The sequence below is a fragment of the Sinohyriopsis cumingii genome, chromosome 17 (assembly GCF_028554795.1).
Source record: "Sinohyriopsis cumingii isolate HCF-2022 chromosome 17, ASM2855479v2, whole genome shotgun sequence".
Taxonomy (NCBI): Eukaryota; Metazoa; Mollusca; class Bivalvia; order Unionida; family Unionidae; genus Sinohyriopsis; species Sinohyriopsis cumingii.
Window position 1 is genome coordinate 71,428,669 of NC_142977.1, and position 24,355 is coordinate 71,453,023.

The 24,355-nt window shown below is 33.0% G+C and overlaps 1 protein-coding gene across 2 annotated transcripts in view; it reads left to right on the forward strand.

The window, feature by feature from the left end:
* Positions 1-24,355, forward strand: part of LOC149779211 (uncharacterized) — a 152,017-nt gene that overhangs the window by 82,345 nt on the left and 45,317 nt on the right. For both annotated transcript variants that reach the window (XR_016415587.1, XM_089939781.1), the window contains exons 12-15: positions 4,318-4,403; positions 5,647-5,820; positions 12,345-12,559; positions 16,295-16,407. Coding sequence is in view for 1 of the 2 variants with exons in the window: in XM_089939781.1 (XP_089795907.1) it covers positions 4,318-4,403; positions 5,647-5,820; positions 12,345-12,559; positions 16,295-16,407 (588 nt within the window). In the remaining variant the exon portion in view is untranslated. The remainder of the gene's footprint in view (positions 1-4,317; positions 4,404-5,646; positions 5,821-12,344; positions 12,560-16,294; positions 16,408-24,355) is intronic.

Here is a 24,355-nt window from a genome sequence, read left to right on the forward strand (position 1 = left end):
GCATCCCAAAGGAAGTTAGAGAAAGAACACATTTAAATGCATTTAATTATAATCTAATTCAGTGGATAAAAAGTGGAGCCTATGATCAGCTCATTTGGTTTATGTATATTTATGAGAAAGACTCTGTATGCCCTTGCAGGCTATGGGACAGAGGTATCAATCTGCATAAGGTATCAATCTGAATGCATATGGTATCAACCTGAATGCATAAGGTATCAACCTGAAAGCATAAGATAGATATCAACCTCAATGCATAAGATATCAACCTGAAAGCATAAGATATCAACCTGAAAGCATAAGGCATCAATCTGAATGCATAAGGCATCAACCTGAAAGCATAAGATATCAACCTCAATGCATAAGGTATCAACCTCAATGCATAACACATCAATCTGATTGCATATGGCATCAACCTGATTGCATATGGAATCAACCTCAATGCATAAGGTATCAATCTGAATGCATAAGGTATCAATCTGAATGCATAAGGCATCAACCTGAATGCATAAGGTATCAACCTGAAAGCATAAGATATCAACCTCAATGCATAAGGTATCAACCTCAATGCATAACACATCAATCTGATTGCATATGGCATCAATCTGATTGCATATGGAATCAACCTCAATGCATAAGGTATCAATCTGAATGCATAAGGTATCAACTTCAGTGCATAATGCATCAATCTGATTGCATATGGCATCAATCTGATTGCATATGGTATCAACCTCAATGCATAAGGTATCAATCTGAATGCATAAGGTATCAACCTGAATGCATAAGGTATCAACCTGAATGCATACATTACCAATCTGAATGCATAAGGTATCAACCTCAATGCATAAGGTATCAATCTGATTGCATAAGACATCAATCTGATTGCATATGGCATCAACCTCAATGCATAAGGCATCAATCTGAATGCATAAGGTATCAACCTGAATGCATAAGGTATCAACCTGAATGCATAAGGTATCAACCTGAATGCATAAGGTATCAACCTGAATGCATAAGGTATCAGTCTGAATGCATAAGGTATCAGCTTGAATGCATTAGGTATCAACCTGAATGCATAAGGTATCAATCTGAATGAATAAGGTATCAGCTTGAATGCATTCGGTATCAACCTGAATGCATAAGGTATCAACCTGAATGCATATGGTATCAACCTGAATGCATAAGGTATCAATCTGAATGCATTAGGTATTAACCTGAATGCATAAGGTATCAATCTGAATGCATTAGGTATCAACCTGAATGCATAAGGTATCAACCTGAATAAATTAGGTATCAACCTGAATGCATAAGGTATCAGCTTGAATGCATTAGGTATCAACCTGAATGCATAAGGTAGGTATCAATCTGAATGCATACTGTATCAACCTGAATGCATAAGGTATCAGCTTGAATGCATTAGGTATCAACCTGAATGCATAAGGTATCAACCTGAATGCATAAATATCAACCTGAATGCATAAGGTATCAACCTGAATGCATAAGGTATCAACCTGAATGAATAAGGTATCATCCTGAATGCCTTACGGTATCAACCTGAATGCCTTACGGTATCAACCTGAATGCATAAATATCAACCTGAGTGCATAAGGTAGGTATCAACCTGAATGCATAAGGTATCAACCTGAATGCATAAGGTATCAACCTGAATGCATAAGGTATCAACCTGAATGCATAAGGTATCAACCTGAATGAATAAGGTATCATCCTGAATGCCTTACGGTATCAACCTGAATGCCTTACAGTATCAACCTGAATGCATTAGGTATCAATCTGAATGCATTAGGTATCAATCTGAATGCATAAGGTATCAATCTGAATGCATTAGGTATCAATCTGAATGCATAAGGTATCAACTTGAATGCATTAGGTATCAACTTGAATGCATTAGGTATCAATCTGAATGCATAAGGTATCAATATGAATGCATAAGGTATCAACTTGAATGCATTAGGTATCAATATGAATGCATTAGGTATCAATCTGAATGCATAAGGTATCAATCTGAATGCATAAGGTATCAACTTGAATGCATTAGGTATCAATCTGAATGCATAAGGTATCAATCTGAATGCATAAGGTATCAATCTGAATGCATAAGGTATCAACTTGAATGCATTAGGTATCAATTTGAATGCATTAGGTATCAATTTGAATGCATTAGGTATCAATCTGAATGCATAAGGTATCAATCTGAATGCATAAGGTATCAATATGAATGCATTAGGTATCAATCTGAATGCATAAGGTATCAATCTGAATGCATAAGGTATCAATCTGAATGCATTAGGTATCAATCTGAATGCATAAGGTATCAATCTGAATGCATAAGGTATCAATCTGAATGCATAAGGTATCAACTTGAATGCATTAGGTATCAATTTGAATGCATTAGGTATCAATTTGAATGCATTAGGTATCAATCTGAATGCATAAGGTATCAATCTGAATGCATAAGGTATCAATATGAATGCATTAGGTATCAATCTGAATGCATAAGGTATCAATCTGAATGCATAAGGTATCAATCTGAATGCATAAGGTATCAATCTGAATGCATTAGGTATCAATCTGAATGCATTAGGTATCAACTTGAATGCATTAGGTATCAATCTGAATGCATAAGGTATCAATCTGAATGCATAAGGTATCAACTTGAATGCATAAGGTATCAATCTGAATGCATAAGGTATCAACTTGAATGCATAAGGTATCAATCTGAATGCATAAGGTATCAACTTGAATGCATTAGGTATCAATCTGAATGCATAAGGTATCAATCTGAATGCATAAGGTATCAACTTGAATGCATAAGGTATCAATCTGAATGCATAAGGTATCAATCTGAATGCATAAGGTATCAACTTGAATGCATAAGGTATCAATCTGAATGCATAAGGTATCAACTTGAATGCATAAGGTATCAATCTGAATGCATAAGGTATCAACTTGAATGCATTAGGTATCAATCTGAATGCATAAGGTATCAATCTGAATGCATAAGGTATCAACTTGAATGCATAAGGTATCAATCTGAATGCATAAGGTATCAATCTGAATGCATAAGGTATCAATCTGAATGCATTAGGTATCAATCTGAATGCATTAGGTATCAATCTGAAATTCAATACCATCATTGTGGCCATCTTTAAAATCTTGTTATAGCTCCTTCTCTAGAGGGGATGGTCTTATTAAAATGGAATTCAGCAAAGAAAACTTTGCATGATATCAGTTTGCTTCTGAATGAAATGTGCTGATCAAAGCATGCATGGTCATCCTGAAAATCTTATTACTGCTTCTTTTTGAAGGAATGGACATGGTGTTTTCACTAAATGGATATCTAGATTAACATGATGCCGATCTAACTTCCAATATTAATGCCTTCATGGCCAAATCTTTATATGGCTACTGATAGCTGGTTTTGAATGAAGATAGTGCTCATTAAACCCCAAATATGGCACCTATTGGCCATCTTTAAAATCATGTTATCACTGGCCATCTTGCATGAATGGTGATTGACATGAAATCTTCCCCAAAGTCGTTCTTGCAATGTTCTGAGTAACAGTGGTCCAGATCTAATATATATCTTCACTTTTGTGAGGCAGTTTTTGAAACCAGATTTAACTGACCATGGATTTCTACTAAATTGATTTTTTGGATATATCTGATGAATATGTTATGTAACTCTACATATACTTCCATTTCATCCAAACAATTTTAATTATAGATTTAACCAAATTGTGCATGTGGGTATGTCTTAATTTAGTCTTCAAGAACAGCATTTAGGTCAAAGGCCATGACAGTGAATTTTGATATTTGAAATTTATTGTAGTTATCAAATTTGGTATGCTAGAGTTCCTCAAGAGTATCAGAGATGGTTTCATTACTCTGCATTAGAAACAATAAAATGACGGAAGAAATGGACTTGTTTTGGATTCCTGGAAATTTCAGTCTGCCAGTAGAGTGCAAGTCTCTTTGAGGACTATTGGTGCATGTGATCATTATTGAGTTCCAGCTACATGACCCTTAAGAAAAATCTGAGAACAGAAAATTCTGAGAATAGAAAATTGTATTTACCATGAGATAAAAGTCAACTAATTGTATTGATTTTAATGACTGCATTTAAACTCAACTATGCATGTACAAGTATCTTTGACACAGTTTTGATTTTGTGTTGGTTTTTCAAATTGTTCAACAGGATATGTTGTTTTCAGAGGGTAATTTCTGTTTTTGTATCAAAAGTTATTTTCATCCCTGAATATATGTTGTTTTTAAAATTAAATTTGGTACACTATGTTGCAGGAAATTCATAGTGGAAGGATTCTTCACCCATTTATCAATCCCATTATTGCTCGTGCTGAAAAGCCGCCATCCAAGTCCGAAGAAGGGTAAGGTTTTGTTTAAATACTTTTTCACAAACATTTTGAGACATCCAGCCTTTTGGTCATATACTGACCTGTTTACTTTTTTAACTTTATTATTTCAAAAAGTATCATAAATTCATTGGGAAATAAGTGTTATCAAAAGTATTGTAAATATTTTAGGAACCAAGTGTCTTGGTAATAAAAAGTATTGTATATTCATTGGGTACCACGTGTCATGGTCATCAAAAGTATTGTAAATTCATTGGGAACCACATGTCATGGGAACTAAGTGTCTTGGTTATCAAAAGTATTGTAAATTCATTTGATACCAGGCATCATGGTTATCAAAAGGTACGGTGAATTCATTGAGCACCAAGTGTAGATGCAAAGCTTGGCCACTCTGGCATGCATAAATGAAAATACTTGTATCCTGCTCTATATGTACCTGGTTTGGTATTGACTACAAGATGGCAACTCAGTCATTTTGATTGCATGCTAGTCTCAGAGGGTGTTTGTAGTTTTTCTTCATTTGTGATGAAAGACAAAGTAGAGATGGTGAATGAAGTTGTTAATTATTACACATTATATGTACATGTATACACATTATACATATATACACAAAGTATATATACATATATATATATATATATATATATATATATATATATATATATATATATATATACACACACACACAATACTCATATACACACATTATACATATACACTTTTTCAGTATTATTTTTTATGATATTATTATTCCAGGATTTGTTGTTGAACCTGTTATTTATTCTTTGTATAATTTTCAATCATTGTTTTCAAACTTTCATTTAAATTAATCATTTAGTTCTCAAATTATTTTCACATACACACACAGAGGAAAGATTACATTCAATAATCTTTTTTTATTTAAATTCATCAAAGTTTCTCAAATTATTTTCACATATATATGCACCTACTAGAAAGATTACAGAATTTGTTTACTATAGTTGTCATGGTAATAATGATATTGATTAAAATATTTGGAGGGGTTAATTAAGCTTAATCTACTTGTGGATTTCTTATGTTGATTGAAGTTTGTTAATTTTTGACAAAATGAATCCTAATGATTAGTTTAGAATTTTTGAGGTAAGAATACTAAGGAACAGGAATTAGAAGTATGAAATGTATTTTGAGCACATGCAGTTATGAGAGGGCACAAGGTCATTTGAACATTTTATATATTTATTCTAAAACTAATTGCTGGGTTTTCAATTTATTTCTTCAGAGTTTCATATCTGATGTATCCGTACATGCAGAACAAAGATCTCCGTCAGAATATTGACCTTGAGAACAACGGGATTAGGTTGTCTGAAGAACCCAATTCCAGAATTTGGACTCGCTGTATCTACCAGATTGCACAAGCAGTGGATTACCTTCATAAACCAGTCACATCCATTAGGTAAATTTTTGTTTATAATTTCGTTATGCAATTACCTTGTCATAATTTATCTTGTATGCCTAATTGGACAGTATAACTGGATAGCATAAAATATGCATTAATTGTGTATGTTTGCACCCTTAGCCCCTTTCCAGCAAATCTTGCTGGCTAGGACTACAGGATGTCACCTCATTTTCTGAATGATAATGTTTGGTATTTAGTTTCATTTTAGTTTGTTCTCCATTCCCTCTCTTCTCTTTATTTGTATTATGGTAAAAATAAATAAATAAGGTATTGAAGATTTTAGAAATAAGAATCCTTTAGGGTTTGCTGCATTCTTGGTTCAATCTTATTTGTATTTGAGTTAAACATTGATGTCCAGTATTACTGAGAATTTCGGTTTGTACTCCCCTCCTTTCATGCACTTAAGATAGGCTGGTTTCTTTGCCCTTTTTATTCCTTTTCGTTTTGGAGCTGACATGAGGGCTAAAAGATATGTGAGTAAATTTGGTCCTGATTGATGAAGTTCTAATATACACCCATTTAAAACTGTGACAAAAGTGCACCTTGTTCTTGTCTTGTTTGCTTGGCCCCAGTAGAAGTATATTAATCTGGTTTAGTCTGTCCATCCTCCCCATGATGCATGTTTGCAGGATAGTATATAAACCACTCAGTCTAGACACTGAAATTTGCCTGGAATACTCATATGCACAGTCTAGTGAAAATGAAAAGTCCTACAGTTTTTCATGAATTGTCATGAAACAGAGTTACTGCCCTTGTTGACTTATAGTCTGACACTTTACGATAGTTTTGTGAATGGGAATACATTTACTCACATAGTTTTTGTTGGTTGCTGTAAAACAAAATATTATAGCCGTTATAACTGTTCCCAATTTATTTTCAAAAGTGTTATGCTTTTTTTGTCTGTAGTCTCTTTATCAAGTGTTTAAAGGTAGGATACCATAAAGACTGGGTTATCATTACTATGTTTCCAATTTGCTCACTTTTCTTCAAGCTAATGTATGCAGACTGTGATGTGTTTTCAGTCTCAGTAATATATTACTGTCATAAGTTGCCAACATGGGAATTATTGTCTTTAGTATTTTCCTACCTGATTGACCCACAACTCCCAATCCCCTGCAGTTGTAACCTGAAATGAACAGAGCTTAGTCATTTCATTCATCAGTTTATAATATCTGACCTGGTTGTTGCCAGGGGGCCTCTTACACTGTCATATCATTCACATTTCACACCAAATGAGTTTCTTTACTAATATGGCCACTATATTTGCATGGGCAAGTCTATGTTATCATAGAACAGGCATGATGTAGTTTGTCATGTTTAATAAGTTCTAAATAATTTCATAAATTTCCATGATTTTGGGAGTTATATTCCTTTGAACTTTTTATACATACTAAGTGTTGCACCACTTTTCCCTTGTTTTGTAAATTTTCTTAAGAAATAATAAAACTAGACATTGCATATTTTGGATGCAGACCATATAGGTTTTACCATCTATCTCTGAGTAATCCAGAAGAAACCCATCAGCCGTTCACTGAAAATGGACTCTTCCAAGAACTGGAAAAGTACATTTGACAAGCTTATTTCTACTGAAAACTCTGGTGTGATTTGAAATGTGAACAAGATGGCATTGTTAGGGATCCCCCAGTGATCATCATGTTAGATGGTTTGTGCATTTTATTAGATCCTTGATGCTTTTTGTTTTAATATTGTAAGGGGGTATAAACTGCCAGATGGAAGGTAAATACTGTAGTTAGAGAATTCAGGACTAGAGAACAGGTTTAAATGGGAATTGTTTCCAAAATATTGGCTGTTATATTCAGCACTGTCATGATGGGAATTCTCCTCCAAAGTGAAGCTCACAAAATATATTAATAGTTTTGAAATGTTGGCTTGCAGTTATTATGATAAGTTGTCAGCTTGCACTAATTATGAGTTGTCAGTTTGCACTTCTTATGATGAGTTGTCAGTTTGCACTTATTATATGTTTCAGTTTGTACTTATGACAAGTTGTCAGTTTGCTATAATAATGAGTTGCAAGTTTGCACTGATGATGAGTTGTCAGCTGTCAGTTTTTACTAATGAGTTAGTTGCAGTCAAGATGAATTGTCATTTTGCGCTTATTGCATGTTGTCAGTTTACACTTATGATGAGTTCCTGTACGAAAACTTCCGCCCTGACTTTAACCAGATTCCAGGTGGAATTTTAAAGCGGATTTCACTTAAAGCCAAGATTCCACTTATTATAAATTTTAGGTGGGTTCAGGGTGGATTCAGGGTGGAATACAGCCCGAAATATGCAAATTAGTCCGTCTATTACTAGGCGAAATTTGTTTATTCTGCCTACTAGGCGGAATTAGTTTATTCTGCCTACTAGGTGGAATTTGTTTATTCCTTCTACTATGCGGAATCTGTTTATTCCACTTATTTAGCCTAGATTCCCCTTATTATCACTTTTAGGCAGATTCAGGGTGGAAAATAGCTCAAAATATGCAAATTACTGTTACTAGGCGGAATCTTTACTTCTGCCTAATTAGATGGAAATACCTGCAGAAACCCTATCCAATAATGAAAATGTTATGGCGGATTTCAGACGGGTTTTTTAAAAAGCAATTTCTGCCTAAACCATAAAAATATACTTCAGATTTCTATTAAACTGCCTCATGATTTTTAGACATTATTGGGAATCAATGATAAATATTCACAGTAATATTTAAAATGGATCATAAATTTTATTTTGACAGACATTATCAAATAAGATTTAGGTTTTTCTTGTCCTAAGGGGCAATGCCATTTTCTTTCTTGCATACAAAATCTAATCCAACATGGGCATCACTTAAGTATTTTTCATTTCACTTTAAAGTTTGGGGAGATTTCACACATATTTTGACCAAACTTTCATTGAAATTATGTTGAGGTCTCACTCAAATTTCTTTGAAATATTTGTGAAGTTTCACAAAAAAAATTACTAAAACTTTTGTAAGATTATTACTACAATTTTGATCATTATTTTTTAGTGTTTCAGACATTTCAGCAGGTTTCAAAGAAATAATGGATACGAATTAAACAGGACTTTATTAACCAAGGTGATATTTAAGTGTTTATGAAAACAATTATACTGATGTTGTAACTATCTGACATCCAAGGCAAGAGAAATGGGAGTTAATAATAATAATAATAATAATAATGACTTTATTTAGAGACGGTAATTCAATTACAGAACTAATCTACCTTGAGGCCTTCTATCTGTGATGTACAACATATACAGTATATACAACATATGAAGTATCTGATACTAAATAATTAAGTGGTTTTAAAAATCAAAGTATCAAGCCTCGAGCATATGCACAGGCATCTGTGAACACATAAACATATATAAAATATAAAATATTAATCTGCATTGAAAAATTCAGCCATGAAAATAATGCAAAATTACAGAAAAGCATCCATTAGAGACAATTTGATTATGAGAAGAAGAAAAGCTAGGAGCCTGCCTTATGTCACTTGTACTGTAGACTGGATTTTTGATTGCACAAACTGTGATGATGTTGTGGTCTCTCAAATTAGTCCTTGTTCCATAAGCAGTCATGACAAACGTTTATCATGATATAATTACTCTTATTTTACACTGAATTCCAGCACACCAAGAATATTTTGATAATATACACAATAATGCCTCACGAGATTGAAAGTAGATTCTACTTTTCAGCCAAGAATATTCCGCAAAGATATGACTTTCTTTGATAGACATGGATATTTGGCAACAATTCCCACCAGTGATATACACGTTGTCCCTCCTTAAATTCTGAAGTTAATCAGTTTGGAGTTGTATAACTTCGAAATCATCCTGATTCCTGATTCAATTCCTTGTCCTATTTAGCACATTAACCATTACTGTAAAGCTCTTTATGGCACAAAAAGCAAAATGCTTGTCCTGGCGTTCAGTTTTCATACAGATTGACCAATTATGTTCCCATCAAATTTGCGTTCAGGGTATTCTCATTGCTGCACATTTTTCAAATAGTTTTTCAGTCTCTCGTCCTGCTCGAAAATTCGAATCGCCACGTTTTGCAAACATGCTCTTTTCCATCAGTTTCTGTTATGCAACGATTCATTGGTCAACTACAAAATTTTGACCAATCAGAAATCTTTATACAACGATCCTGTTACACAATAAACAGAACAAATATTTATTTGAAGGCTCGTTGTGGAATGGGACCGGATAGAGCATTATTTGAAAAATGTTTCGGAGACGATTTTAAAAAATGGGTCCATATCGAGGAAATTCAGGTCAGGAGAAAAGCGAAATTATGTTTTAAGACGGAAAACAAGATGAAAACTTGTTTGAGGGCAGTTAAATCCAATTGAAGTTAAACAAAAATACTGTAAACAACAGCAAATTTGAAAAAGAAATTTAACAAGGAAAGCTGTGGAAGGAAGTTATAAATTGTGCCAAAAATAAACAATAAAATTACAGCTATCAGAAACAGGAAATATAAATGCTGCTGAAAATCATTCAAATTGTACAAGAAACAATAAGTTATTATATCTTATTGATATTTTTATTGAACTGTCAGTGATATTACAATCACAAAATATCACTATATTTTCAGTCATTTAACTTTACAGAGACACAAAAGCCAAGTCCTGATTATGCCTTATTTAACTGATGTAAATGACTAAGTTCTTCATTCCGCCTAGATGATGGTTAGAAAATAAACTATTAGTCCAGATTTCTCCTTTCATATATAAAATGCCAGTGACTAAGTTACTAATTCCACCTTGATGGTGGGTGGAAAATCAACCAAGTCCAAAATTATGCCTAAAGATATATTTATAGCAGGAATTTGACAAAAGTCCATCTTAGAGTTAGACTGACTCTAGATGGATTTATCTTTGATTTCTCAAATTTTCCTTGTCCGCCTTTGTATTAACCAGATTTTTAACATTTTAGGCAGATTCCGCCTGGAGTCTGCTTAAATTCCAGGTTGAATCCGCCTAATTATTTCGTACGGGTTGTTAGTTTGCACTTATTATGATGAGTTGTCAGTTTGCACTTATTATAATTTGCTCCCACTTGTTATTATGAGTTGACAGTTTTTGCATAACACTGAATGATGATGAATTGTCAGTTTTCACTAATGATGAGTTGTCAGTTTGCATTTATTATGATGAGTTGTCACTTTGCATTTATTATGATGAGTTGTCACTTTGCATTTATTATGATGAGTTGTCAGTTTGCAGTAGGATGAATTTTCAGTTTGCTCTAATGATGGGTTGATAGTTTGCATTTATAATGAGTTGTCATTTTACACTTATTATGATGAGTTGTCAGTTTGCACATATAATTTAAAAATAATAAGAGGTATTTCTTGACACAGAATTGTGGAGAATCTTTGTATATTTATGACAGTATATGAACTTTTGCATATCCATCCATGTATCTCATGGTTCCTTTTTCTACACTGACACAATATAATGAAAGACCAGTATAAGAGCATCTAATTGCATTGTAGAGTTAGACACAAATACTGTATAATGTAATTGTATTGTAGAGTTAGACGTAAATACTGTATAATGTAATTGATTTTGTTGTAAAAATTAAATTTTACTAATCTTTTATTCAGGCCAGTTACTTGAGAGAGAAAATCACCATATACCATCTTTTTAATCAATATAAAATTGATAGAATAAAATATTTTGGATAAGAACACTTATGTGAGGAAAAATAAAATGTTTATTTCTGTTTACTTATGTTATGACTCTATGGTCTTAAAATAAGTAACAGAAATAAGCAAAACCAGCAAGTTTTGTAAAACATAACAAATAATTTATTTCTTTAAGTTATAAATGAAAATTTATAAGGAACTATTATGAATTAAATCAAAGTGTTCCTAAAATGTTCTACACAAGTCAAAAAGAATTGAGTGTTCGGAATGAATTCCAAGTTCTTCAGTGTGCTGCTGTGTCAGCAGCATTGATGTATGGCATTGCCTATAATTCCTTTGCATAATTCACAATAGTCAAATGGTTTCTTCTCAAATTATATCTAAGCACAACATCAGACACATCTGCCTACTAATATTTAAAAAAAAGAACATAGGAAATATTAAATAATTAGTTGATCAACTCTCATACTGATATACACACTTACAGCTGTATCGGGACTGTAAGTCACTATACTTCCTACATGACATATAGCAGTCAATACAGAACCGATCTGACTGAACCATCCAATGGGAAATTGCCCCAAACTTTTAAAAAGGTTCTTTATTATTATTACTACTTATTTTAAGAATTGTCAACACCTATTCATCGCTCATATGCAGTCTAAAGAGATGCACCATAAGTAAAAACATATGTGCATAGCACTTGATTACCAGAGAATAAACATCATAAACATATAAACAGAACATTGGATAGAAGTAAATAGTTGATTTTAAACTTTTCACTTGCAAAAACAAACTGGTACCACATTTTTCATGACTTTGCTGCATTATTTCATATGATTTCTTAATCTTCCAGGGGAGCAGTCTTTCATCGAGATCTCTCCTCCAGAAACATCTTCCTTGATGAAAACTTCAATGCAAAAATAGGTGACTTTGGAGTAGCCCTGGAAGCAAAAGTAAATGCCAAACATGCGACCATTACAAGGACAATGGGAACAGAGGGCTACCACCCTCCCAACATGAGCCAATACAAATATGATGCATCATATGATGTCTTCAGTCTTGGAGTTGGTTAGTGTATTAGTTTACTTTATCCATGTCATTGAAAGGTGATATTATAGCAATAATTTTGTCACTCACCTGTCAATATATATTTCCATCCAATAATTTAGCTTAGCATTTTTAGCAAATTTAGCATTAATTTCCATTTGGGTAGGGGGGCTCAGATCTTCAACTGATGTAAATTGTTCTTTGGTAATGGAAGATTTCTATTGATTTAGGGGTCAAAAAGTCAAGGTCACTGCCATGAAACTTTAGCATGGTGAAACAAGTCATGCTTGTAAAGCCTACATTGTGATCAAATATGAATGGATTATCATCAGGTATAATGTGTGGATACATGTCAGCTATATCTCATCAGATCTGGATGTCAAGCTCAAGCTCTTATTCTGTTCCAGGTTTGCAGACAAACATTATAATTTTGCCCTTATAGAACCTTGTGACTGCAATGACTTGATCAAATACATGGCCAGATTTTACATATAGATCTATCCTAATTGATTCTTTGAAGAGTTAATAATTAGCATTGTATAGCCATGGGTTCAGGGTCAAAATTCAGCATTGTATAGCCATGGGTTTAAGGTAAAAAATAGTGGCAGAGGTTTTCTAACTATGACAGCTTGTGAATTTGGAAGAAATGGGAATGGTTTTTCATGTATTTTACTTGGTTGTGGGTTTTAGAACTGGTTGCCCAGTACTTAGTATTCAGTGTCAAAGGTTTAGACTGAGATTGTTGATTTACATATAGATTGTTATAGTTGTTTGAACAAATACAAGTTGTATTTGTGTTCATCATTTCTCTAATGTGAGTTGAATAATAGCATTTTTTTATCTTTGTATTCAGAGAAAAAGAAACAGAAATACAAAGTTGTTGTTGTTGTTGTTGGGTTTAACGCCATTTTTCAGCACACGATAGGCCATGCATGGCGGCCAGTATTAATGGTGGAGGAAGAACCTGGGAAAACCTCGGAAAGAACCACCGACCCATGAGAAGCTACTGGCAAGCTTTCTCACATACCCACATTGGCTGAATCTGAGACTCGATCCTGCGCGGACAGAGGTGAGATGGCAGTGATCCGTAACAGAGCGCTTTAGACCACTCGGCCACTTGGGGCCCCGAAATACAAAGTAAAAAGTAATTTATTATACATGTATTGGATTGTGAATAAAGTGACTTGTAGGAATGGAATTTGACCTAGTGTAACTTCATAGATTATCTGAAACGTATATCAAACAGATTGGATACCTGGAATTCAAAACTTTGAATTTTGAGGTCAGTTGTCACTAATTAGATATTTCTACTATATTACAGTTCAAAGAATACCCATTTAATTCCCACAGATGGTAATGTTAATGATTTAAAAAAAAAAATATATAATTTCTTTTATTGTAAGACAGGTCAAACATCTTACTCATGCTCTGTCCAACAGTAAACTTGTAAGCAATGAACATCATATGTTGCATGGCTTGTTTTTGTTCAAACATCTCATTTAGGTGACTGCTAAGCTAAAACTCTGTCCATGTGAGATTTCCACCTTTGCGGCAGAAGTGCTAAAATAAAAATTAATTTAGGTTCAAGCATACTACTGCATAAAATTGATATTTGCTTAGGCCTCTACTGAAAAAATATTGGGTTATATTTTTCTCGTAATTATTTCCATGCAATCAGTGACTTTCATTTTAAATTGCTAGAAAAGTTACCAAATTGAAAGTTGATCTCTTGATTGGTTTCTTTTATTCTAAACAAAATTTATTGCTGGATTTTAGGTATTGATTTGAGTTAGAGGCAAACCTTGTTACATGTGAATAAACTGTTCCAATTAAAAATATATGATAATTTATGGAGATAAGTCATTAAGATTTCTCAAAATCGCAAAACATGCTGTCTCTTATGCAGTATACAAATGTTTTAACTTGAATGTCTTCTAGCTAAATAAAGTCAGTTTCATCATTCTACTGAATATATTAATCAGTAATTGGCTGTATTTTCAAAATTCTCAAATGAGTTAATCTGATTTATTTATACAGCCATATTGTCAGCTGAAGTATTTAATATTTGACTTTGATCAAATATTGCCAGTTGAGTTAAAAAGATAAGGGCGGTGGAGATGAAACAGACTAATTGCTTATTTCTGTAAATTCTTCCATCAATCCCTTCCAGGAACTTGTCTACTTTTAGTATACTTTGAAAGATTTACTTTTAGCAAGCATTACAAGAATAAGCAATAAGTCTGTTTTGTCTCCACCTCCCTTATCTTTTTAGCTCTCAAGCAAATATGTACAAGTCATAGATATCTTTTATTATAAAACATGATAAAATCAAACATGGTGTGTGTAAAGTCCTATCAATAAGTTTTCAAGGAAACGAACATGATTCATTTGTGTAAGCAATTGCATTTTGTCTTAAATGACCACACATAATATTCTGAATTACAACTTTTGATCATAAGGCAGTAATCTGTAATTTAAAAGAATTTATTTTAAAAAAATTAGCAACAGTTAGCATAATAATTAATCATTCTTGGGTCAAATAATGTTCTTTTTCTTTGCAAACTTATTGTCAGAACTCTAAACCAGACATGCTGGTAGTGCCAGCATGTAGTGAATTGTTGGTCAAACAGTCAAGTTTCATTACAGTTCACCTTGTTTAGGGGGAAAATAATTTCTTGAGATTTATTTTGTGAATTCAGTTATTTATTATGTATCAATTTTGTTAGGTTTTGCTTAAAAGAAAAAAGACCTTTACACTATGGTTTATTTGGTTGATGAACATTGAGTCTATTTTCTTATTGTACAAAAAACATGTTTATTTTGTCTTAAGCTATATCATTTGAAACAGGCTCAGCATCCAGAAAGATGTGTACATTAACAGCACAGATAACTCAGTGGTTAATTTGCCAAACTTATGACCAAAATGTGTAGGTTTGATTTCTACCATCAGACCACCCTAGGTCAGCTACCGTGTTGTGTCATTGTTCAAGGTACTTTCCTCCAACTGCCTTGGCACTAAATAGCCTACTTGTGTTGCTGTTCCATAAAGCAACAAACAAGCAAACAAATTTGATAAAACAGCCTTTGCATCCATATAGGTGTGTACATTTGTACCACTGGTAAAACAGCCGTAGCATTCACAATGATGTGTACATTTGTACCACTGGTAAAACAGCCTTTGCATCCATATAGGTGTGTATATTTGTACCACTGATAAAACAGCTTAATCATGCACAGAGATATGTACATATATGCCACAGTTAAACAGTCTTTGCATCCATATAGGTGTGTACATCTGTACCACTGGTAAAACAGCCTTAGCATTCACAATGATGCGTACATTTGTACCACTGGTAAAACAGCCTTTGCATCCATATAGGTGTGTACATTTGTACCACTGGTAAAACAGCCTTTGCATCCATATAGGTGTGTAGATTTGTACCACTGGTAAAATAGCCTTAGCATTCACAATGATGTGTACATTTGTACCACTGGTAAAACAGCCTTTGCATCCATATAGGTGTGTTCATTTACACCACAGATAAAACAGCCTTTTCATCCACAAAGATGTGTTCATTTACACCATAGATAAAACAGCCTTTTCATCCACAAATGTGTTTATTTACACCACTGGTAAAACAGCCTTTTCATCCACAAAGATGTGTTCAGTTACACCACATATAAAACAGCCTTAGCATGCTTGTGTACATTTACACCTTGGATAAAACTATCAGTATTTTGAATATCTCTATTCAGTAATGCTGGAAATCCTAACAGGAGAAGAGGCTTTGCTGGAGGAATATGGTAGCTATCTACATGAAAAATATCGTAACAGAGGATGTGAATACTTGATTGATCAGTTAGATCAAGTGAGTTCAAAAGTCTTTTTTTATATAGAAAAAGCATCTTTTGTGACATGCCATTTACTGCCCACATAATTTCTGTGTGTACTTTCTTGATGTCAGTTAAAGTATAAATTTTCTTTAAATGTCTTTTATTTATTAATAATTATTTTATGGTTTCAATGAAGTAGTATGGATGATGTACTTAATATCTAATTTGCATGCCTAAACAGACAAGTAATATATCACGTGTTGTACATTTTCCATTATACATTCATCTACATAAGTCATTTTCACTTCCTCATTTTTAAAAATAATTGACCAATATGTACCCCATTTTTAGAGAGCATTTAGCTTACAGCCAAACTGCACTCCATTTCATAGAAAGCATTTAGCATACAGCCAAACTGCACTCCATTTCACAGAAAGCATTTAGCATACAGCCAAACTGCACTCCATTTCATAGAGAGCATTTAGCATACAGCCAAACTGCACTCCATTTCATTGAAAGCATTTAGCGTACAGCCAAACTGCACTCCATTTCATAGAGAGCATTTAGCATACAGCCAAACAGTACTCCATTTTATAGAGAGCATTTAGCATACAGCCAAACTGCACTCCATTTCATTGAAAGCTTTTAGCATAAAGCCAAACTGCACTCCATTTCATAGAGAGCATTTAGCATACAGCCAAACTGCACTCCATTTCATAGCATTTAGCATAGAGCCAAACTGCACACCATTTCATAGCATATAGCATACAGCCAAACTGTACTCCATTTTATAGAGAGCATTTAGCATAGAGCCAAACTGTACTCCATTTCATAGAGAGCATTTAGCAAATATAGCCAACTGCTTTTGTGACATATGGGTTTTGTACTTTATGAGTCTACTTTAGTTTTGCTGAGGCCAGGCAAGATTTAAAATGTCATTTTCTTTGATCCTTCTTTTGTATTTGTTTTAAAATTATTGATTTGAAGCATGAAATAAAATGAATAATGGGGTCAATCCAACTCACATAACAAAACAGACAACTGCCCTACTATCGTTTAGTGGTCGGTAATATTATGCATGCTCAGTTATGCACCATCTACATCAGCCATTTACAGTTTCTTAACTGAGGAGGGGGTGGGGAATTTGATTCTCAGGATTTACCTGTATAAAAGTGCAACCTAAATATCTCCACCCCTCCCAATTTGATATACTGTGCCTCACTCATTTCTGTCTCCATATTCTGCATGTATGTTTCAACCATCTCCATTTTCTTTGTCTTGCTTTTAGCCATGTCCTCTCAGTTGTTTTTGTCTCAGTTTTAGCTTTACCTACTCAGTCTCAGTATTTTAGATGCTTATGATAGGTATTAAGTCTGGTCAAAACCCTGGTTTCTTTCCATTGGATATTTTGGAGACACATGATACAAGTTTTTTATCCCACACAAAATAGCAAGATTGACTGTGCTACTCCAGTGCACCATAAAAAGCAACAGATACATACTTTGAGCATTGCTGAAGAAATAATGATTGGTGTATTAAAAATATAACTTATTTAGCAGACAGAGCAGAACAATTGTTAAATATATGATTTAATCAAGGGACAAACTAATACGTGAGTCATACAGTTAATCTCAGGGCTGTTTACCCACTTCCACCCCATCAAATATTGTGTGCTTGGGTTGGTGGAAGGCACTTATTTTGTGTAATTTATGGGTCATTGTGGATAATCCATTCTGATCTAAGCACTCTCTTTTGACCATTAGAACTAGAGTGGACCAATTATCTGTAGTCCAAATACACCAGTTGTTGCATCATTTTGTAATATGACTGGTCATTTGGCATAAAAGTGCATTACATTCCATGTAGATGAATTTTTAAAAAAAGTGCCAGTGCAAAGAAGATTAAAGAATTCAGTCTGATTTAATTGTATGCACAAAAGGAGTTCATGTTATGATATAAAATTCAGCTGTGTTGAAGTTAAATTGATGAAATTACTTTTAAATGTAAAATGTTTTATCCCAAAGTTCCTAAATGGGTGAAAATTAAGCTTCATTGTAATAGTTGTTGAAGTGTTCATTCATATATTATGTGAAGGGTTGATAGTTAAAAAATTGCCTTTTGCACACACATCACCACAACCACCACCATCATCATGTAGTCTAGATAAACTAGTAATTCAGATAAATGAGGTCTGGATAACTTAAAGATGACAAGTAAAGTATAAAGTTTAGTGATATGAAAAGATATGGTTAGAATATTTTAATCATTGTTATCAGATGCACAAACATAATTTTGATCATTGCACAAACATAATTTTGATCAGCATCATTAGATGCACACCATGAAATTTAAATATTTTAGGTGCATAAAGATATAGTGTGAATCTTAGCTATCAGATGCACAATGATAAATAACTTTGATCATTGTTATTAGATACACAAAGATAACTTTGATCGTTGTTATCCAATGCACAAAGATAACTAACTTTGATCAATATTATCAGATGCACAAAGATAACTTTGTTGTTATCCAATGCATTAAGATAACTAACTTTGATCATTGTTATCAGATGCACAAAAGATAGCTTTGTTGTTGTCAGATGCAAAACAATAACTAACTTTGATTATTGTTATCAGATGCACAGAGATAACTAACTTTGATCCTTGTTATTAGATACACATAGATAACTTTGATCATTGTTATCCAGTGCACAAAGATGACTAACTTTGATTGTTGTTATCAGATGCAAAAAGATAACTAACCTTGATTGTTGTTATCAGATGCAAAAAGATAACTTTGATCATTGTTATCAGATGCACAAAGATATCTAACTTTGATCATTGTTATTAGATGCAAAAAGATAACTAACTTTGATCATTGTTATCAGATGCACAAAGATAGCTAACTTTGATCATTGTTATCCAATGCACAAATATAACTAACTTGATCATTGTTATCAGATGCACAAAAGATAACTTTGTTGTTATCAGATGCAAAAAAGTAACTAACTTTGATTGTTGTAATCAGATCCACAAAGATAACTTTGATCATTGTTATCAGATGCACAAAGATAACTATGATCATTGTTATCAGATGCAAAAAGATAACTAACTTTGATCATTGTTATCAGATACACAAAGATAACTAACTTGGATCATTGTTATCAGATGCACAAAGATATCTAACTTTGTTGTTATCAGATACAAAAAGATAACTAACTTTGATTGTTGTTATCAGATGCACAAAGATAACTAACTTTGATCATTGTTATAAGATGCGAAAAGATAACTAACTTTGATCATTGTTATTAGATGCACAAAGATAACTAACTTTGATCATTGTTGTTAGATACACAAAGATAACTTTGATAGTTGTTATCCAGTGCACAAAGATAACTAACTTTGGTCATTGTTATCAGATGCATAAAGATTCTAACTTTGATTGTTGTTATCAAATGCACAAAGATAACTGTGTTGTTCTCAGATGCAAATAGATAATTAACTATGTTGTTATCAGATGCACAAAGATAACTATGTTGTTATCAGATGCAAAAAGATAACAAAAATCAAAGTTAGTTATCAGATGTACAAAGATAACTATCTTTGTTATCAGATGCACAAAGATAACTTTGATCATTATCAGATGCAAAAAGATAACTAACTTTGTTGTTATCAGATGTAAGAAAAATAACTTTGATTGTTGTAATCAGATGCATAAAGATAACTAACTTTGATTGTTGTTATTAGATGCACAAAGATAACTTTGATCATTATAATCAGATGCACAAAGATAACTAACTTTGATCATTGTTATTAGATCCACAAAGATAACTTTGATCGTTGTTATCCAATGCACAAAGATAACTAACTTGGATCATTGTTATCAGATGCACAAAGATATCTAACTTTGATTGTTATCAGATACAAAAAGATAACTAACTTTGATTGTTATCAAATGCACAAAGATAACTAATTTTGATCATTGTTGTTAGATACACAAAGATAACTTTGATAGTTGTTATCCAGTGCACAAAGATAACTAACTTTGGTCATTGTTATCAGATGCATAAAGATTCTAACTTTGATTGTTGTCATCAAATGCACAAAGATAACTGTGTTGTTCTCAGATGCAAATAGATAATTAACTATGTTGTTATCAGATGCACAAAGATAACAATGTTGTTATCAGATGCAAAAAGATAACAAAAATCAAAGTTAGTTATCAGATGTACAAAGATAACTATCTTTGTTATCAGATGCACAAAGATAACTTTGATCATTGTTATCAGATGCAAAAAGATAACTAACTTTGTTGTTATCAGATGCAAGAAAAATAACTTTGTTGTAATCAGATGCATAAAGATAACTAACTTTGATTGTTGTTATTAGATGCACAAAGATAACTTTGATCATTATAATCAGATGCACAAAGATAACTAACTTTGATCATTGTTATTAGATCCACAAAGATAACTTTGATCGTTGTTATCCAGTGCACAAAGATAACTAACTTGGATCATTGTTATCAGATGCACAAAGATATCTAACTTTGATTGTTATTCAGATACAAAAAGATAACTAACTTTGATTGTTATCAAATGCACAAAGATAACTAACTTTGATCATTGTTATCAGATGCAAAAAGATAACTAACTTTGATCATTGTTATTAGATGCACAAAGATAACTAATTTTGATCATTGTTGTTAGATACACAAAGATAACTTTGATAGTTGTTATCCAATGCACAAAGATAACTAACTTTGATCATTGTTATCAGATGCACAAAGATAACTAACTTTTATCATTGTTATCAGATGCACAAAGATAATTGTGTTGTTCTCAGATGCAAATAGATAATTAACTTTGATTGTTGTTTTCAGATGCACAAAGATAACTGTGTTGTTATCAGATGCAAAAAGACAAATAACTTTGATTGTTGTTATCAGATGTACAAAGATAACTATCTTTGTAGTTATCAGATGCACAAAGATAACTTTGATCATTGTTATCAGATACAAAAAGATAACTAACTTTGATTGTTATCAGATGCACAAAGATAACTAACTTTGATCATTGTTATCAGATGCAAAAAGATAACTAACTTTGATCATTGTTATTAGATGCACAAAGATAACTAATTTTGATCATTGTTGTTAGATACACAAAGATAACTTTGATAGTTGTTATCCAATGCACAAAGATAACTAACTTTGATCATTGTTATCAGATGCACAAAGATAACTAACTTTTATCATTGTTATCAGATGCACAAAGATAACTGTGTTGTTCTCAGATGCAAATAGATAATTAACTTTGATTGTTGTTTTCAGATGCACAAAGATAACTGTGTTGTTATCAGATGCAAAAAGATAAATAACTTTGATTGTTGTTATCAGCTGTACAAAGATAACTATCTTTGTAGTTATCAGATGCACAAAGATAACTTTGATCATTGTTATCAGATGCAAAAAGATAATTAACTTTGTTGTTATCAGATGCAAGAAAAATAACTTTGTTGTAATCAGATGCATAAAGATAACTAACTTTGATCGTTGTTATTAGATGCACAAAGATAACTTTGATCATTGTTATAAGATCCACAAAGATAACTTTGATTGTTGTTATTCAATGCGCAAAGATAACTAACTTGGATCATTGTTATCAGATGCACAAAGATATCTAACTTTGATTGTTGTTATCAGATACAAAAAGATAACTAACTTTGTTGTTATCAAATGCACAAAGATAACTAACTTTGATCATTGTTATCAGATGTGAACAGATAACTTTGATCATTGTTATTAGATGCACAAAGATAACTAACTTTGATCATTGTTGTTAGATACACAAAGATAACTTTGATAGTTGTTATCCAATGCACAAAGATAACTAACTTTGATGATTGTTATCAGATGCACAAAGATATCTAACTTTGATTGTTGCTATCAGATGCACAAAGATAACTGTGTTGTTCTCAGATGCAAATAGATAATTAACTTTGTTGTTATCAGATGCACAAAGATAACTGTTGTTATCAGATGGAAAAAGATAACTAACTTTGTAGTTATCAGATGCACAAAGATAACATTGATCATTGTTATCAGATGCAAAAAGATAATTAACTTTGATTTGTTGTTATCAGATGCAAAAAGATAACTAACTTTGTTATCGGATGCACAAAGATAACTAACTTGGATCATTGTTATCAGATGCACAAAGATAACTTTGATCATTGTTATCCAATGCACAAAGATAACTAACTTTGATTGTTGTTATCAGATGCATAAGTATAACTTTGATCATTGTTATTAGATACACAAAGATATCTAACTTTGATTGTTATTATCAGATGCAAAAAGATAACTAACTTTGATTGTCGTTATTAGATGCACAAAGATAACTAACTTTGATCATTGTTATTAGATACATTGTAACAAGATAACCAGGTGGGATATTTCGGATTAACAACAGAACACGTTTTGACGACACAGATATATGGTTTAATGTAGCGATTTATGTGAGTAGTGGATTATGAAGATGTGTGCGTATTTATAATCCAAATATTGGATCTATTTAACAAAAAAAACGCACAGTTTCAAAGATGAAAAAAATATACAAATAAATTTAGGTCAGTAACCCTAAAACACAGGATAAATGATTTCACAAATGATTCAATAATGGAAAGATGAATATAGTTCACTCAAATAGTAAACAATGTAAGTCTTTACACATAGTAAAAAAAATGTATTCGCTCAGGTAGCGAAATTATGTCACTAAACAAGAATGGATATACAATCTATCCTTCCAGTCCTGAATAATACACTGGGTCTTACTAACCCAAAATTAGCATACAGCTAAAAATACATGTGTGGAGATGCACTCCGTCACCCGTGCACCTTATCCGCTCCACAGCTCCTCTGAATCAATTTCACAACCAATATAGACTCCGGACCCTTGGAATACTATGATCACTTGAAACATTAGACCCTCCGGACACTTGAAATATTAGACCCTCCGGACCCCCTGGTCCTTTGACGGCTCTACAGCTGGGTCACCTTAGTCACTCTTGACATTCCGGACGCTAGACATTAAACGCTCCGGCACCTTAAAACGCTCCGGACACATGGACGTTTCTACCCTCTGACAACACTGGACACCCCGGATATTCCTACCATCAAAACACTCAGCTGAAAATATACCCGATACAGTGTACTACACTTGATACAGACATAACGTAAGGACGTTATACATGGTAAGTTAAAAAGATTATATTATAATGGCAATTACAAAACAGAGGTTCAATAGTAAACCTAACCCTGCTTGATAAGACAATAGTAAACAATTCTTTTAAAAAATGTAGCTTTACATTACCAATATAAGTCCTGCACTACGTCGCAACAAGAATAAAAAATGCACGCATTATGGTATGTTGTTGTTGTTGTAGTAGGGTTTAACGCCATTTTTTAGCACAAGATAGGCTATACATGGCGGCCAGTATAACTGGTGGAGGAAGAACCCTGGAAAGCCCAGGGAAAAACCACCGACCCACGAGAAGCTACTGGCAGGCTTTCCCACGTACCCATGCTAGCCGAGCCTTGGACTCGAACACACGCAGACAGAGGTGAGATGGCAGTGATCCGTAACGGTGAGCGCTTTAAACCACTCGGCCACTCGGGGCCCCCCATTATGGTATGTAAAGAAAACTATAACAACCGTGCAAAGGCAAATATGGTAATACACTAGTTATCACTTAAAACCCAAAACATTACCTACCCCTACAGCTGGAGTTGTGCGAATCCTTTTAGCAGGCCGCTTGCTGACAAAACCTTTAGTATTGTAAAGGTCCTTTACATGTAGTAACGTATTTATACCTTTAGAATTTTTCGTTATTCTTTATCAAAGGCACCTTGCACGTGTGGCACAGGACGAATCGTACTCACGATTTCGAAATACATAGACCATATTATAATCACCCTCGGGTA